General features: G+C 43.0%; 1 protein-coding gene across 4 annotated transcripts in view; it reads left to right on the plus strand.

The window, feature by feature from the left end:
- The first annotated feature begins 5629 nt into the window (after positions 1-5629).
- The window catches only part of PXDN (peroxidasin), a 112022-nt gene continuing 100538 nt past the window's right edge, over positions 5630-17113 (plus strand). The window contains exon 1 of one of the 4 annotated variants that reach the window (XM_084826729.1): positions 5630-5712. Coding sequence is in view for 2 of the 4 variants with exons in the window: in XM_084826727.1 (XP_084682853.1) it covers positions 6269-6510 (242 nt within the window). In the remaining 2 variants the exon portion in view is untranslated. Of the gene's footprint in view, positions 5713-6110; positions 6511-17113 lie in introns of those variants that run through there. The other 3 variants (XM_084826728.1, XM_084826727.1, XM_084826726.1) reach the window with 3 other exon arrangements.

Genomic DNA, 17113 nt, shown 5'->3' on the forward strand with positions numbered 1-17113 from the left:
CTGGGGAACATGAGAGGAAGGGTGCTATTGTACTTGTTTCCTGCTTCTGGGCTTCTCATGAGCATCTGGTTGGCCACTGTGGGAACAGAATGCTGTCCTAGATAGACCTTTGGTCTGATCCAGCAGGGCACTTCTTATTTAATTTATATTTAAAGAAGAGGGAGGTGTCTCTTCCCTTTTAAAATATTCTCTTTTACGAAAGAGAGACAGAAATAAATACTGGGAAGCAAAAGAATACCCACATATGGCTATTCTGATAATTTATGAGAAAAATGGAAAACTAGAAGAATTTTAAAATGCTGATTAAATTAATCTTGAAGCATTTTATATACTAAAGGATATGCAATTTGCTGCCAGGACCAACCTGAAGAAAATTTCAGGCCATGTGTTTTGTATCTGGAATGTCACTGCATATGATGACAACCATGTGAAATTAAAATAAGCACACTTCCATAAGCTATATTCTTCTTCGTGTAACCTTTAAAAGGCTGTAGTAAGTGGACAGAAGTAAAACCAGCAAGTGGCAGTATTTGATAAAAATGAAGATGAAGCAGGAATGCTTGAAAGGAAACCACATTTGTATGTAGTATAAAAATACGAAGTAGGCAGAATGAATAGTTCTTTAGCTGCCAGAATGAACACAGCTTTACTAGTTTCAGGTCAGAGAACTTCAAGTCATCATTTTTATCCAGATTTTATTTAAAGCATCTAGAATGTACCACCATTTTCATAAGCTCTGATTAAGAATACAAAAGGAAAATTCATTACCATCAATTTGATTATATTTGTGTGTGTGTGTGTGTGTATGTGTGTGTGTGAGTGAGTGTACAAACATGCGTGTGTATTAGAGAAAGGCAAGGTATGAAACATGCTTTGGTTGTCAAGCAAGACTTTTCACAGCTGTGGACCTTATGTTGTCAGGTCTAAAGTTCTAAAGGAAACCTGACTTCCCCCATGAAATTAATATAACTTGAAATCCATAAATAATTCCCACACACACAAATAATTCCCCCCCCACCCCAAAGTCATGGCTGACCATCCAACTAAAAATCATTGTGTATTAGTGTTCCATTTTTCTCACTGATAATCTTACCTCTTTCTAGTGACTGGATATTGCTGTTTTCATACTTGTTCGCAAGACCCATGTATTCCGCCACTTTAACCTTCCCCAACCTGATGCCCTCCAGATGTGTCAGACTACAAGACCCAGTATTCATCAGCTAGCCATGCTGGGAGTTGTAGTCCAACACATCTGGAGGGCACCAGGTTGGGGAAGGCTGCACTACTCAGAAAAAATGACCAAACACAAATGGTTGAGCAACATCAAAACACTGGTTTTCTTTTGATTTGCTCAAGGGCATTCATCACACCATTTCTCTGGAAGCAGTGCAAAGGGTTGTCCTGTACAACACGATCAAGCATTGCCAGGACTTGCCTCTGTGTGTGGTGATTAGAGAGACTGCTGGGAAGGAACAAAGTTGTGCTATCTGGATTCCCCAGAAAGCAAGGAATTATCTTTCTTTCACACTTGCTGTCTGTTTTTCAGAAGGAGGCTTAGTAGTAATAGCTAGTAAGAAATCCCATTGGCCAAAAACATCTCCAGACAGTTGGCCAGCTTCTTCACTTCTGGATCTAGCCTCAGCCAACTGCGACTTTAGCTTCCAGTTCTCTGCAACATCTTGAACAGTGTCTGGAAAGCAGTTGGCTTTCATAAGTAGCAATCAGTTGAAGGTTTCTGCTTCAAAAGCCTAAACATATTTTCCCTAATGGGATATTAGGATGAGCCAGTCATTAGTGGATCATGATCCCACTCTCAAACATTTCACCATAATCTCATAATCTTCCCTAACACAGAACTTCCTGTTCTGGCCAAGAATAAACAAAAATATAACTCCAGATATAAATTAGGTCTTTTTTTCCTTTTTCTTTTTTACTTCTTAAGATTTCCCAGCATGCAACATGGAACACTATGCCTCCTACTCCCATAGCAGATGGCAAAAGTCAGTTTCCCCATGACCGCTTCCAGCAGATTATGTGTTTAAAATTAAATGTATAAATATGTCAGAAATTGGGCATTCCTAATACATCTGATCAGATTTTTATTGGTGCACTTATACAAATAGTAATATTGGCAGCCCTGGGTATTGCACAACCTTAAGGAGGAAAAGTTCATGCTGACCCAGCAATAGTACTGAACTTTATGGAAGCATGTGTGTGTGTATCTGAAAGAACCCAGTACTTTGTGATGAGTAATATAATGATATCTATATGAAGCCGCTGGTACAGGGAACTGGACAGACATTCTGGAAGGGGTTGCACTGTCCCTGAAAAGGCAGAATTGTAGTATTCCTTAATCCAACTTTGTCACTGGAGGTCCAGGTGGCCTCAGTATAATGGAGTATCTTTGCCCAGTATTGCCTAGTGCACCAGGTATGGCTGTTCCTGAATGGAGTTAACTTGGCTACAGTTACCCATGCTCTGCTAACCTCTCATTTGGCTTATTATAACATGCTTAATGTGGGGCTGCCCTGAAGACAAAATTACAGTTGGTATAAAATGCACCTGCCAGGATGCTGCCAGGGACAGCTTTCAGGGATCATATAACACTGTTTCTAAAACAGCTGCAGTGGTTGTCTATTTATTCCCACGCTGAATTCAGGATTTTGATTATTTTGAGATCACAGCACAATCACCGGTATATGTGTATGTGTGTGTTATTGTTGTTACTGCTGTGGCAATTTTGGCAGTGGATGGGGAAGCAGCAGTGGCTGCAAAAATGGCCAGAAAGGCAGACCCATAGCCAGCCTAAAAGTTCTAGGGGGGTGCCAAAAAAATGGAGAGGGGGTAGTTCATCTGGTCTGCAGGCCTTTTAAGGAAAACACTGTAAACTGATTTTTTTAAATTATTTGTTTGTTAAAAAAAATTAGGGAGGGCAGAGAAAATTTGCCCTAGCCTACCCCTGGCCTCAGGCTCACAGGGGGCCTCACAGGTAGACCATGGTCTGCCTGTGGCCCACCCCTGCTATAATGTATGTTCCTCCTCAGTTTATGTGAATACAGCCCTAGCAGGATCCAGGCCTATGTTCACTTGAACAAACTATGAACTGTGTGCATGCTGTAGGGAACTGAATCAGCTCTAACTTCCTGCCGCAGGTACTCATGGGATCCCTGAGGCAGGCTCTTTATCAGGTTTGGTGTGTCCATTGTCACGAAGTAGTAGATAGTTTATTTCCAATCATTTTTATCTAGTTTTTCTAAAAACATAAGAAGAGCCATGGTGGATCAGACCAAGGCTCCATCTAGTCCAGCATTCTATCCACACAGTGGCCAATTAGCTGTCGACAGCAAACCCACAAGCAGTACATGAAGGCAACAGCACCCTCCTGCCCATGAACCCCAGCAACTGGTGTACATAGGCTTACTGCCTCTGATACTGGAGGCAGCAACGAGGTATCAGGACTACTAGCCATTGACAGCCTTCTCCTCCATGAATTTGTCTAACCCCCTTTTAAAGCCTTCCAAATTAGTAGCCATCACTACATTTTGTGGTAGCAAATTCCATAGTTTAACTATGCGTTGGGTGAAGAAGTGCTTCCTTTTATCTGTCCTGAATCTCCCACCAGTCAGCTTCATGGGATGAGCCTGGGTTCTAGTGTTATGAGACACAGAGAAAAGTGTCTCCCTATCCACATTCTCCACACCACACATAATTTTGTACCCCTCTATCATGTCTCCCCTTACTCACCCTTTTTTCCCAAGCTAAACAATCCCAACTGTTGTAACCTTCCCTCATAGGGGAGTTGCTTCACCCCGTCATCATTTTAGTTGCTGTTTTGTGCACTTTTTCTAGCTCTAGAACATCTTTTCTTAGGTGCGGTGACCAGAACTGTACACAGTATTCTAAGTGTGATGACACCATAGATTTATATAAAGGCAGTATGATATTGACAATTATAATCTCAGTTCCTTTTCTAATTATGCTTAACATGGAGTCTGCCTTTTTTACAACAGCCACACACACTGGGTTGACATTTTCAACCCCAAGACCTCTTTCTTGGTTGGTGACCGCTAGCTCAAATCCCATCAGGCTATACTTGAAGTTGGGATTTTTTGCTCAAACGTTCATCCCTTTATACTTGCTTACATTGAACTGCTTTTGCCATTTAGATGCCCATTCTCCCAGTTTGGAGAGATCCTTTTGTAGCTCCTCATGTTCTCTGTTGGTTTTAACCTAAATAATTTGGTGTCATCAGCAAATTTGGCCACTTCACTGCTCATTCCTGATTCCAGATCACTTATGAACAAGTTGAAAAGCATTGGTCCAAATGCAGATCCCTATGGGACCAAACTATTTACTTCCTTCCTTTTGAAGAATTTATCATTTATTCCTACTCTCTGCTTTCTGTTCTTTAACCAGTTACTGATCCATAAGATGACCTCTCGTCTTATTCCATGACTGCTAAATTTGCTCAGGAGTCTTTGGTTAAGCTAACCAACCTGTAATTTGCTGGATGCCACCTGGATCCCTTTTTAAAAATTGGTGTTACATTGGCCATCTTCCAGTCCCCTGGTGCAGAGGCCGATCTTAGGGACACGTTGCATTTTGCAACTTCAACAAACATTCAAAGTGGCTAACAAGAAATATCAACAACACATACACCTACAATTATTAAAATATGGAACAAAGACTTAAAAAAATCTTACAACCAATAAAATTACACTTCTTCCATGTAATTGCTCATGTGCACATACCTCTTGAGTTGCATTTTCTAAGTATCTCTTTGTGTTTGAACACGGCCATTGAGGTAAGATCTTGTGAACCTGTGTTCCCACTTGGAGTGGGACTTTTTCATGTGTAGATAGTCTTTTATATTACATTTTTTATGTGATGTTTTGCTCCACTTTTCAGACTCTGAGATAGAATAAGTCTCTGAGATACAATCTTTGAGGTAGGCTCTGGGTTTTCTGCAGCCACAGATTTCATTTCACACAACCACTCCTAAGAGAGTATAATCCCTAAGGCAAGTACATAATAACCTACTTTTATCAGGAGGCTTGGAGAAAAGGCAGAGGCATGTTGTTACGGCTCATTTTGTGCCAAGGCTCACGAGGGCTCAGCCCTGGCATCTGTTTTCAATGTGCCAGAGTTTATACCTCAAACATAAGAAGAAGAAATGCAAGTGCTTCAGAATATGGAGATATCGGAAATATTTTTAATTAATGTGTGTGCTTTGAGGTGGGAACGTTGGCCCCAAGACTCTGTCAGGTGATCATGGAACTTGCGCATAAAGGTGCATCTGAACATATCTCGGGTGGTAAATGCATATTCAACGGTAATAAGAAAGAGGGATGTGCGAATCCTAATCAAGGGATTTCATTTTGCATAGTGGGTTTTTGTAACTGTAAGGACGCCTAAATAGTTTGCAATCGTCAGGCATGCATGTTTCACTTGAGACTAAAGAAGGTTCGGTGCTCGCCCCCCCCATGCATTTCTGTCCCCGGTGCTCGCCCCCCCCATGCATTTCTGTCCCCGGTGCTCGCCCCCCCCATGCATTTCTGTCCCCGGTGCTCGCCCCCCCCATGCATTTCTGTGTCCCCCCCCCCCGATATATATAATTTCTGGTGCTGCCAGTGAAGAGAAGGCAGTGATGGGACAGAGAAAGGCAAAAGGTCTCTTCCGCGTCCCTGCGAGTGGTGCTCAATAGCCTCTGAGGTACGTCCTCCGAGGAGGTCTTTTGCGCCCCCCGTTTCCCTCAGCCAGGCGCGGTGACGGCAAGGAGAGAAGAGATGCCTTCCCTGTAACTCCTACACACAGGCTCACCCGGCGCTTTCCCTCCTCCCAGCGGGCGGGAAAACAGCAGCGCCGATTGCCACCGCGGGGCATTTCCGTCCTTCCCTCGAGCGCCGTCGCCTTCGCGGGGGCGAGAGCGGGACGAGGCTGAGGAAAAAACTCCAGCCTCTGCCCAGGAGAGCCGAGCCAAGGAACGCCACGGCCTCGGTTCCGCAGCCCTTCGCTAGCGGGCTGGGGCGGTCCCTTCCGCCGCCGTCCCCTCTTTCTCCTCCCCCTCAGGCCGTGTGCTGGGGACGGGCTCGCGCCAGCAGCCCCCGCCCGTCTGCCCGCCGGCTCGACCACCGGAGCAAGACCAGCAGTCGCGGAGCCGAGATTTGCCGGCCTGCCGCTGCTCCCCCTCCTCGCCCGTCCTCCTTCCTTCCTTCCTTCCTTCCTCCTCCCCCCTTTTCTTTAATCCCCCCTCTCCCAGCTCGGCAGCATGGCCCGGCGCAAGGCAGGCTCTGCCTTCCCCGGGCTGTGCCTCGGGGTCCTCTTCTGGAGCGGGAGCCTCCTGCCCTTCGCTTCCCCGCAGCAGCAGCAGCCGCCGCCGCCGCCGCCGCCGCCGCCACAGCGGGGGAGCGTGTGGTGCCCCAGCCGATGCCTGTGCTTCCGCACCACGGTGCGCTGCATGCACCTCATGCTGGAGAGCGTCCCTGCCGTGTCACCGCAGACCACCATCCTGTAAGTGGGAGGCGGGAGCCGCGTCCGATGTCGGGCTGAGCAGCCTCCCTGCTCTCAGGGCCGGGACGGTAATACCTGGTAATGGCGAGGGAAGGGAAAGTGCGCGCGCAAGGGGAGGGGGCACTTCGGATTGCAGTGTTGCTCGAGCTGCCGTCGCTGGCCTTTGTCTGCGGCCCGTTGGGGTCGGGGCGGGTGTCCCCTGCTGCTGCTACTACTGCTACTTCTCCTACCATCACGACTAGCGTCTCAGCTGTGGGCTTTCTTTTGTTAGCTGCACCACCAACTTTCGTTGTTTTGTCTACACAGCCATTTGGCCGCGATCCACAAACTAGTTGTGTTGGACAGCTTGGGTAGATGCGCAGCCCAGTACTATTGAACTGGTAGGATTTAAACGGATTTTAGCCCCAGGAAATTCAGACAGGATTAAACAGTTGGCTTAAGTCTCTCTCTCTCTCTCTCTGTTAACTATATTGTGACTTGCTCTTTTAATTCCATTGAGTTCAGTCCCAAACACTCCAGTTTAATCCCGTGATGGATATCACTGCAGAAACTTCCATATTAAAAACAGCGACACAGTAGTTCGATTTCTTTTAATTTCCTCCCTCCCTTCCTTCTTGAGAGTTTGATTTACAGCTTCAAGATCTTTGTGTGGCTTTGTCCTCTTTAGGAATGTAACCACTAGCATGAGCTGTGTGGCTTTTCCAAGTCTCCGAAGCCTCTTTGTTGTTGTATCTTTCCATTCATCCTGCAGCTCATTTCAGAATGCCTGTTAATTTAAAGGTGTTCTGTGGGATTAGCTAAGAAGGCATATAATTGGGGACCATTATCATATTTTTTTTTTTGTTTTTGGCACTTTTCATAACTAGGAATGTTGAATTGACACTGCGTGGTTTGCATTTTGGACAAGAGTGGGGGTTGGTGGGTTTATATGTTTCCTTAGAGACAATAAACATGGCCATGAAACATGAAAGCTTGTGCATGAGTTTTGAAGAGCTTTTCTTTTTCCACTGCAACAACTTTTGAGGGTTTTTTAAACATGAGTCTTATTAGTGAGTTTAGGTGTAGCATACCTCATCAAAGGGAGGGGATCTTTGGGAGATAGTTTCTTCTTTGTTTTAGCTTGCATAGCCATAAAGTATACAATTAAAAGCCTGTGCTGAATTATGCAAGAGTACAAGCTCCCTGATCTTGCAGATATTTATGGACATGCTTAATGTTACATTCTGCATGAAGCACCGTGGCGTCACTGAAAGTATTCTCTGTGAATTGAGGTCTTCCATGTACAAGGCTCAGACCCAGTAGCAGCCAATGGAAAGGTGGAGTGCAACATTCTGCTGTTACATTAATGCATGACTTCACTATTTTGAGTGGTCATGGTCTTTTGTATGGGATTACTTAGGCTGTGAGCACTCCCCAAAAAATTAATTTGTGGTCTGAAGTTTCACATTGCTTCAATTCTGGTGAGTAGAAGTAAAGCAAGGACAGAACTGAGGTATGGCTCTCCTTTTTAGCAAAGCGTGCATAAAACCACTACAAGCTGTTTCTCCATATGTCATCATGTACTTTCATAAATGTGAACAGTAAGTACACTGATATGTCTCCGACTGGATCACCCTAACAGAATTAAATACTAGGATCCGACATTTGCTTTCACAGAATTATATAAAAAATGCTCGAAACAGTTACAAAAATGCATTTCCACAAAATCAGGGCCTAAAGGATCTGTGTGGGAAATTATTTCAAATTCCTAGGAGCCTGAATCAAATTTGTAGGAGCCAGTGTTGCACAGGGCTGTATAAACATTTTAAATTTACAGGCAGCCAGGTGCCCGGCATTTTCCAAGTCTTGTGTTTTGGCACTGATAATTGCTTTTGGGTTTTTTTTAAAGTGCTCTTCAGCACTCCTCTTTATTTTAAATAACAAAATCTGTAGAAACCCACAGATTTCTTATACTTGTGGAGTTAATGTTCTCGTAAGAGACTATTCCATCAGTTCTGCTTACATTTTAGTGAGTTATAGAAATTTTCCTGAGAGGAGAGAATCACTAGTCCTCTGATCAATAGTGTTTATCCAGAAGTTCACTGGATCATATTGGGGATCACAGCTTTACTCTATAAACACAGGTTTTAGCTATAAGAATTTCCTGTCAGTCCTAGTGTAAAAATAGATTTCAGACTTTTTAAGGCCGTTAAGAATGTCTTCCCATGTTTCAGACTCCAGATACTACTCAAAATGAAAAGTGCCATTATTTTGCCATTAACTGAGTCCTTTATATAGAACCCGGATCTGATTAATCCTGCAGAAGTGTAAAGAAATTAACTGACTAGCGCAGGAAGCGGGTGGGTAATGTTCCTTGCATTTAAAAAAAAGTACATTTACAGAGCACTTTTATATTGATCAATATTCTTTATGCCATTTCCTGTAATTCCATCTTGTGAATTATCCTTAATGATGCTTCATGTTGTTATTCTCAGTAATGGCTGTACATGTCTGAAGGTTTAGATCAGAAGTTTATACTACAGCTCCCAGGATTCTTTACCATTGGCAATGCTGGCTGGGTCTGATGGGAGCTGAAGTTCAAAACATCTGGAGGTCACCAGGTTGAGGAAGGATAGTTTAGACAGATGTCAGAAATGTATGGGTAAAATATTTGATTAAAACTGTTGAGATTTAGTGGTCTTCATAGCAAAAGGTTTATTTATTAGCTGTTGTAATTAAGGTTTCTATTCACAATGACTTGTGACCTTCAAGCAGGAAACGGGGCTTGCTTTTTCTAGTAGTTTGTCTGCTTAGTTTCATTCTTTAAAAGCTATCATGACTTCTGTTATGTAATCTGAATTATATGATTTATTCTATAGAGCACAGATACCTGCCTTAGGGTAGCAAGCTGAATTTGTAGCTCTTCTGCCCCATAGTCTGAAACAGAAGTAAGCTTCTCTTGCATATTGAGATCACGTGCCAGCTGAAATTTTAATTACCACTAGTATATAACAAGTGAAAATAGCATGGGTTATAATTTTCAGCATTATATTATCTTTGCAACAGAGCAGTTGTTTTCAGAATTTGAGCCACAGGTGGGCCAGAGACCACATGTAAAAGACCCGTCTCACCTTGTGTTTCCTTCTTTTTTCCTGTCTGTGTAGAAGCAATAAGAAAGATATAGCACTTGTATTTGTTTCTCGGTCTGGATGCCTGTGAAGATTGTCGGTGGTATTGGGTTAAGAAAACAGATCATAGCGTGTGGTCAAGTAAGTGGAATTGGGACGTGACTTAAGGACTGTAGCATTCAATTACTTGCACAGAGAAAGAAATAATTTTACCAGGAAGATTCATCTACTGTGTACAATATTGACAGCATCATATGTGTTATATTATGTATATGATGTTAAGTGGTCATAATAGGAACACAGACGGTTAAATCCAGTATTATCCAATGGTGATGGAATGGCATAGACCAGCAGAGTGGATTCCACCTTACACCTGCAGCCCCCCAAATCTGGAAGATTGGGGGACTCTCCAGGGTAGGGTTTTTTTTTGGGGGGGGGAGTTGCTGGATGGAGGAGAGGTCAGAAATGGTCTGCTTGTGCACTGTTGGATGTAGCCTAGTGTAGGCATCTGCATATAAGCTGGTCGTGAAGGGGGTATAATTTCTTTCTGAATGGATAGTCATTTATTATATAGCACCATCAGTGCAGCTGGTGTTTTACATCAGGGGTTGCCAACTTCCTTGGGTCAGTGGGCACATTTGGAATTTTGAGAGATGGATGTGAGTACTTTCACAAAATGGCTGCCAGTCTGCTTGAATGGCTGTTCAAGGAATGGTTGCTACGGTGGGCATGGGCAGTTACAAAACACTACTTTCTCAGAAGGCAACTGGTAAGGCTAAAAGAAAAGTGGCTTGCCCAAGAACCTAAGTACAAGGCAGAAATGGGGTCTGATAGAGCTCTGAAACACAAAACCACATTTTTAACTCAAAGAAAAATGGTGTTGGACAGCAGCACTTGTCTTTGCAGCATGCCAGTCTCCCAGTTAAAAAAAAATGAATTAAAAATCTTAAGAAATAAATTTAAAATCAGGAGGGGCAGGGAGCCTTCCAGGTGCCAAGATAGGTGTGTGTGAGAACATGTTGGAGACCTCAACTTTACAGAGTAACATAAGGAATAAAGCACTGAGATGTATCCTGAGAAGCTTGAAATCTAATTTTCATTCATGGGAGAGAAAACAAGGGTTAGATAGGAGTGGTTTGGGATGAGCCCTGCTTTCTTTCTGATATGCACACATGCATGCACACCATGTAGTGGGAAATTCTTTGCTTCAGGTTTGGGGCTGGTGTAAAGTTGTGTCATCAGTGGAGCTGTGACTGTGGATTGAAGGGGTATATGATACAGCATAAATGTGCTCCTTCCCTGAGCTGCCTCTATCCCACCCACAACTCTACCCTGTTTTGTCTGTTTTGCTGGTGTATCTGGTGCGTTCCGTGGGATTTTTCATGATGAACCTGCCATTCTGCGCACATAGTTGGGCTTGTGCTGAAACCTGTGACCTCTCAGCCAGCAGATCTCAAGTACAGGATAGTGCGCTAAGCTAGTCTGTTTCTTCCCAACTCTTCCGTTTTCCTTTTGTGATAAAGACTATACTTTTCCTTGTCCACACTTCTCTGATCATGCATAAAGATGAATCTAATGAGATCTATCTTCGTAATTTCACTAGGTACTGCTGACTGAAATTCATCTAAACTGCCTGGATATTTTGTAATCTATCCTTTTTTGTCCTGCTTTTCTTTCCTTGTATGTTAGTTTTATTGTTGTTAGTCATTAAGTCCTAGTTTGCTTTTTGTTCAATGAGTGGGGCTGAGCAGTAATTGAGAAATTCTTATTTTTTCCACTGAATTAATGCTATTGTTTTTTCATGGAACAATTTGGTCCATAGTTTGTCTTCTTATTTTTATTGTTTCTTATATTCCTTGATTGGGGGAACATATTATTCATGAAGATCTATTTTATTTTGCATGTCATGCTGTTCTTTTATACTTAACTTTATTGATATTTCTTGTAATCCTCTTCAGCTGTGAGGTCATCGCACAATCCGTTGTGGATATGGTTTTGTTGTTCACAGTATATATGCACTGATTGGAATGCATATATACCCCCAAAGAATTCAGGTTCTGAATGCACAATCTATACCCTCCATCCTTGCAGGATACAAATTGCATATTCAGAGTCTATGTATGTTAGGGTATATATGCGTAGGCCCCTGTGCATATTATCAATCTTGGGGGCAGGATCAACAGGCAAGATCCCATCCACCCTCCGCACATGTACACATACACACATATACATTTATATACCATATGACAGTCTGCACAGGGCTTATGATCACTCTTGCCCTCTTTTTATAGATACAAATGCTTTTGTGCCTGCAATATTGTCCCTGTGTGATTTGGATATTTTCACAAGCGTCTTAATTCTTCTGATAACAGGTGTTTATTTCCCAGTTCTCTGTCAGAGCACTCTGAGATGTTCCGCTTCTTTGGGGGTGGGATGAGGGGGGGTTTGGTCCTTGTTCTCTTGGTCATTTCTCCTCCAGAAAATACATTGTCTTCTGCAAAAAATAGAAAATGCATTGCTTCTGTAAAAAGTAAGAGTACAACCTACACCTCTGGAGTCCTCCCCATGGACACCCCAATTCTAGAAGTATCCACAAAATTACTTGTACATAGTTATTTGTATATAGTACACTGGCACTGTGGAATTCCCTTTTCAGGGAGACCCATCTAAACTTGATTCTATCCTTTTTTTTAAGATGGCAAGTGAAAACATGTCTGTGTGTTTTAAGCAGGTGTTCAAAATTGTGATGGTCAGCTTTATCCTAGGGGTTTTTTTTAATGTCGGGATTTTGATAGTATTGGTGATTATCTCAATTTGTTGTATATTTTCAATTGTATTCTGTTATTCTGTGGACTTTGTTAGCCATCCTGAGTCTCCTTTTGGAAAGAAATGTGTGATCACAATTGTAAAAAATAAATAACAAATGATTTGCTATGAGGACTGAATTTTATCTCCCATGCTGCTTGCTGTTCACAATCCAATATAAAAGGTTGTTATCAAGCTATATGCTTGTGATGATCTCACAGATATTCCCAACATGGCTTTGCCATTTACCAATGCATGGAAGTCATTTCCACAAAATGCCACTACAACTCATCTAAAATTAATTGTTCAGAAATGCTGAACTACATTTACTTCTCCTAGAAGTTAATTGTGAAACTTTGAATACAATGGGTTGGACCCAGACTTGCTCCTCCATGAATGGAAGGGCTCCTTCCATTCACATAGGAAATCGGGATCCAGTGGAAGCTTCCTGCTGAAATAAGGGGGTGTGGCAAGCAATTTTCTCTGATTTCCCCCTTCCCCTTGCAGCTCCAAATGCCATTCCCCATGGATGGTCGTCCAATCTTCTGGTACAGCATGAGAGGTGGTGCTAGGGATTGCAGGGGAAAGGGGGAATCAGAGGAGTACAAGTCAGCTCACCATAAGTCTTGATCTAACCCAATATATTTAGTATAACTGTATTTTTTTTTAACTCACAACCTATTTCATTACTTTACATATTGCTGAACTGTAAGCTGTTATTATTTAAAGTGGGCATCATGGTATTCTTCACTCCCACTTCATAAAAGTATTTCTGGCATTCATGTTTTCATTCTCAGTCCATTCCATGTCAGAGGTAAAGTGAAAAGCGTGTGAGCATTTCCAGGCAAGTTTGAGGCATCTCTTGTTACCAACTAAAAAGATGCACCACCAAGCTTGCAAAAGTTGTTGCCTCGATTATAATGTCTAGTTATACCCGGTGTCTTAAAATAAACACTGTAGCAGAAATTTCCCCAAATAAAAAGCTCTTTACCATTGTTTCAATTTAAGCGAAGGTGGGAATAATCAACTGTTTTGCTACATTTAATGACGGGAATACATTTCAAGGCAATACTGAGCAACAGCAGAGCGAATGCTGGCTCAGCTGAAATGCAATGTCTCAAATGCTGCGGGACGGGATGGGGGGGGGATTGTTCATTTCATTGGTTGCCAGGTTTGGATTCTTGTTGCTTTGGGGCTATTACTGTTGCTAAGAGCCAGTTGATTCCTTTGAAAAGAAAATTGCATGAACATTTAAGACCCGACAAATGGCTTGGAAACTGGAGAAATGTTAGGGTCTGCAGGCTCCCTTTCATTAGTTCTTGACAGCTGCAAGTATACAGCTGTTGTCATCAAGTACTCTCTTCCTCTTGTCTGTCTTATTTCTAATCTCTCAAAGCATATCTAACATGAAAGTGTTTCTAATTCCTTAATATGGGAGAGAAGAGGATATGTTTATGTATGAACTGAAACCTATGACAACTGTCATGGATTTCTAATATTTGTTGGGGCTCCCTAGTCAAAAACATGACTGCTGATGTATAGGTAATCTTACAGTGTAATACATCAACATTAAGAAGATTAAGGCTGAAATTCTATACCCCTATACCTGGGAGTAGGTTTCATCATTGGGACTTGCTTTTATTATGTATCTGATTTATTTAGGATGTAATCCTGTGGTCCCTGGGAGAGCATCCCAGGGAAACAGGATTTTTCAGATTCCTGAAGCTGTAGACCGATGCTCTACAGTGCCATGGTACTCATGGGCACCCCTTATGATGACCTCGAAGCTCTCCATTCCCTGCCGCCTTAAAAAACGTATTTTTAGAGGGGAAAAAAACTTGAAAAACATTAGGGTGCCAGGTTCTCCTTCCTGTTCCTGAACCTACTGCTGATCATCTTTTCAGCAGGTAGGAAGAGAAGAAAAGAGTTGCTTCCTGGACCCACCCAATCTTCTTCTCTCCCCTCAGACCTTTCCCCTTTGCTCTGTCCCTCTCTGTCTCTGTCTCTCCTCACTCCCCATCTCTAGCCTTGCTATTTCTCTCCATCCAACCCCTTTTCTTGCTATTTCTCTCCTTCATCCCTAGCCTTCTTCTTTCTCTCCCTTCCTAGCCCCTAGCCTTGCTCTTCCTCTCCCACTCACCCCATTATCTTGCTGTATGTCTCCACTCCCAGCATCTAGCCCAGCTATTTATCTCCCCCCACCTCTTTCCCTTGCTGTTTCTCCGTGCACCTAGCCTCTAGCCTCACTCTTTCTCTCCCCTTTCTCCCTTTGCCTTGCTATTTTCCTCTCCCTTCCAGCCTCTAGCCTCACTATTCCCCCCCACCACCACACACACACCTCTTTTGACTAGCCAGGGCCCCATGGCAGTCATTATGTGACTAGCCACATTCTCCATGGGAGCGACTTTGTGGTGGTGCCCACAGCAGCTTCTCAAATTCCCAGATGTGCCCACAGGTCCAAAAAGGTTGGTGACCTCTTCTGTAGACACTGCTATGACTTTGAGAGAGCTACCAAGATCTGACCCCTCGCTGAGGAATGAACTCTCCAGACCCTCTCCTGGCACTATGGGCTTCACTACACCAGATTTTTTATCCCACAGCTTGCTGGGGCTTTTGTTTCTGGATTCTTTGCAGAATTAATATCAGCTCCTTTACACAGGCAGACACAAGCTTTGATTCAGGAAGTTCATTTGTCTGCAAGTTCTATATGTTTCATTGTACAGCCACTAGATGGTGCTGCGTAATTATGCACTGCCAATATAGTGGATTAATGTTCCTTATCAGGTTATCTCTGATTGTTTTAAACCCGGATTAAATGTTACAAAGTGTGGGGGATGCCTTGGAGGTTGACAACGTCATGTAAAGGACCCGCAAAATTTCACGAGCGTGAAATAAAAGTCTCATGTAGAAATGCTCTGTGATTCCTCTAAATGGACTTAGAGGCATACGTACAGGGGGAAAAAAATTAAAAGGTGGAAGGAGAGGCCTGATGCCTATGTTGCACCTTTTTCTGCACCAGGTGAATACCTTATTTTCCCAGGCATTTTAGTCTTTTAGGGAGCAATCCTATGTGGATCGATGGTTGCCTCTGACCCCAGGGGCAACCACTTATCCAGTGCAGGGCAGGAGGAGTGGTGAGGAGTGGATCTCCTTCTTGCTTCCCCCACCCTGCTTTTATGGCTAGACAGCCGATTTCAGCTGGAGACCTACCTAACAATATGGGCTTTGTCTTATGGGGCGTAAGTGGTTGGGGGGAATCTCTGAAATTTGGAACTGCATACAAGCACCACAAAAATTCCTCTGCTTGATTTCAGGCAATTCCTTCCTACTACTGCAGCTCCGTAAGACACAGTCCACAATGTTTGGTAGGTCCCTCCACCCTCTGGAGAAGCATTTTGGGGCCTGTGTTGGGGATGTGGGAAAGGAAAAGATCTGTTGCATGAGCTGCCTTCTGCTCATGAGTGTTGGATTTCATCCATAGACTTTAAAGTGCCACAGTGCTGATTCTTCCTCCACCTAACTTTTATAGCTCAAAGTTTGATTTCAGTAAGACTTTCAGACAAGCAAGAACCCTTATTCTTACATCCCAGTGAAAATGTATAGCTCTCAGCCTTATGGCAAAAGCAAAAAATATTTATGTTGCCTACCTAGAACATAGTGGGGGCTGTTCACACGACACAACAGCCTAGTATGAACTATTTAACCTGTGATGAGGCTGCAGTTTCATCATGTTCCATCATTCTGTACCCCAGAACAACTTAAAATTCTAAAGAACTTTTGATCCTAGCCAGCCCTTTATATTATCTGTTCCTCAAAATTGAAAATAGGTTGTTGTTCAGTCGTTAAGTCGTGTCTGACTCTTCATGACCCCATGGACCATAGCACGCCAGGCCTTCCTGTCCTCCGCTCTCTCCCGGAGCGTCCTCAAGTTCATTTTAGCCTTGTGGTATGTTCCATGGGGTTTTCTTGTCAAGAATACTGGAGGGGGTTGCCATTTCCTTCTCCAGTGGACCACATTTTGTCAGAACTCTCTGCCATGACCTGTCCATCTTGGGTGGCCCCGCACGGCATAGCTTATGGCTTCACTGAGTTACGCAAGCCCCTTCGCCACAACAAGGCAGTGATCCATGAAGGGGTGAAAATAGGTAGCCACACTTCTTTCAGATCCAGATTTTTCTGCGTGTTGTTTTAAGAATTCTTTCTGGATTTGTGCCTCATTCTTCAGGTGCAGTTTTGACAGCTGGATTTGGGGGGTGGGGGGTGAACTTACTGAGAAGAAATTCTTCATTCAAGAAACTAGTGTTATAAAATTAACGTTTTGGTGGGAATGTTAGTCAGTCACCGTAGTTATATAGCTGTGTGAAGAAGATGACATCCAATTTGGGAGAGAATTGTTCTTCCCAATTCATTTTGGAAAACAATGTATTCCCACCCTCTCCCCCACTCCACACACACACTATATTTTGGGAAAGTGATGTGTTCCCCCCACCCCCCATCGTGTCCCCTTGGATTACACTGTTTATTTTGAATATATTATATACACAAGAAGTCATTGTACATATTTTTTTATTAGAGGGTAACTAAAATGGCATTTGTCATTCGCTGAATAATTTGGTTTTTGGTAAAAATGTTCCTGTTAACATTCTTTTAATATGAGAGGACACTTACTTTCACCACTTAGCATGTGTGGC

Source organism: Heloderma suspectum, chromosome 1 (genome assembly GCF_057233095.1).
Source record: "Heloderma suspectum isolate Gila_16-S chromosome 1, 16-S_ref, whole genome shotgun sequence".
Lineage (NCBI taxonomy): Eukaryota > Metazoa > Chordata > Lepidosauria > Squamata > Helodermatidae > Heloderma > Heloderma suspectum.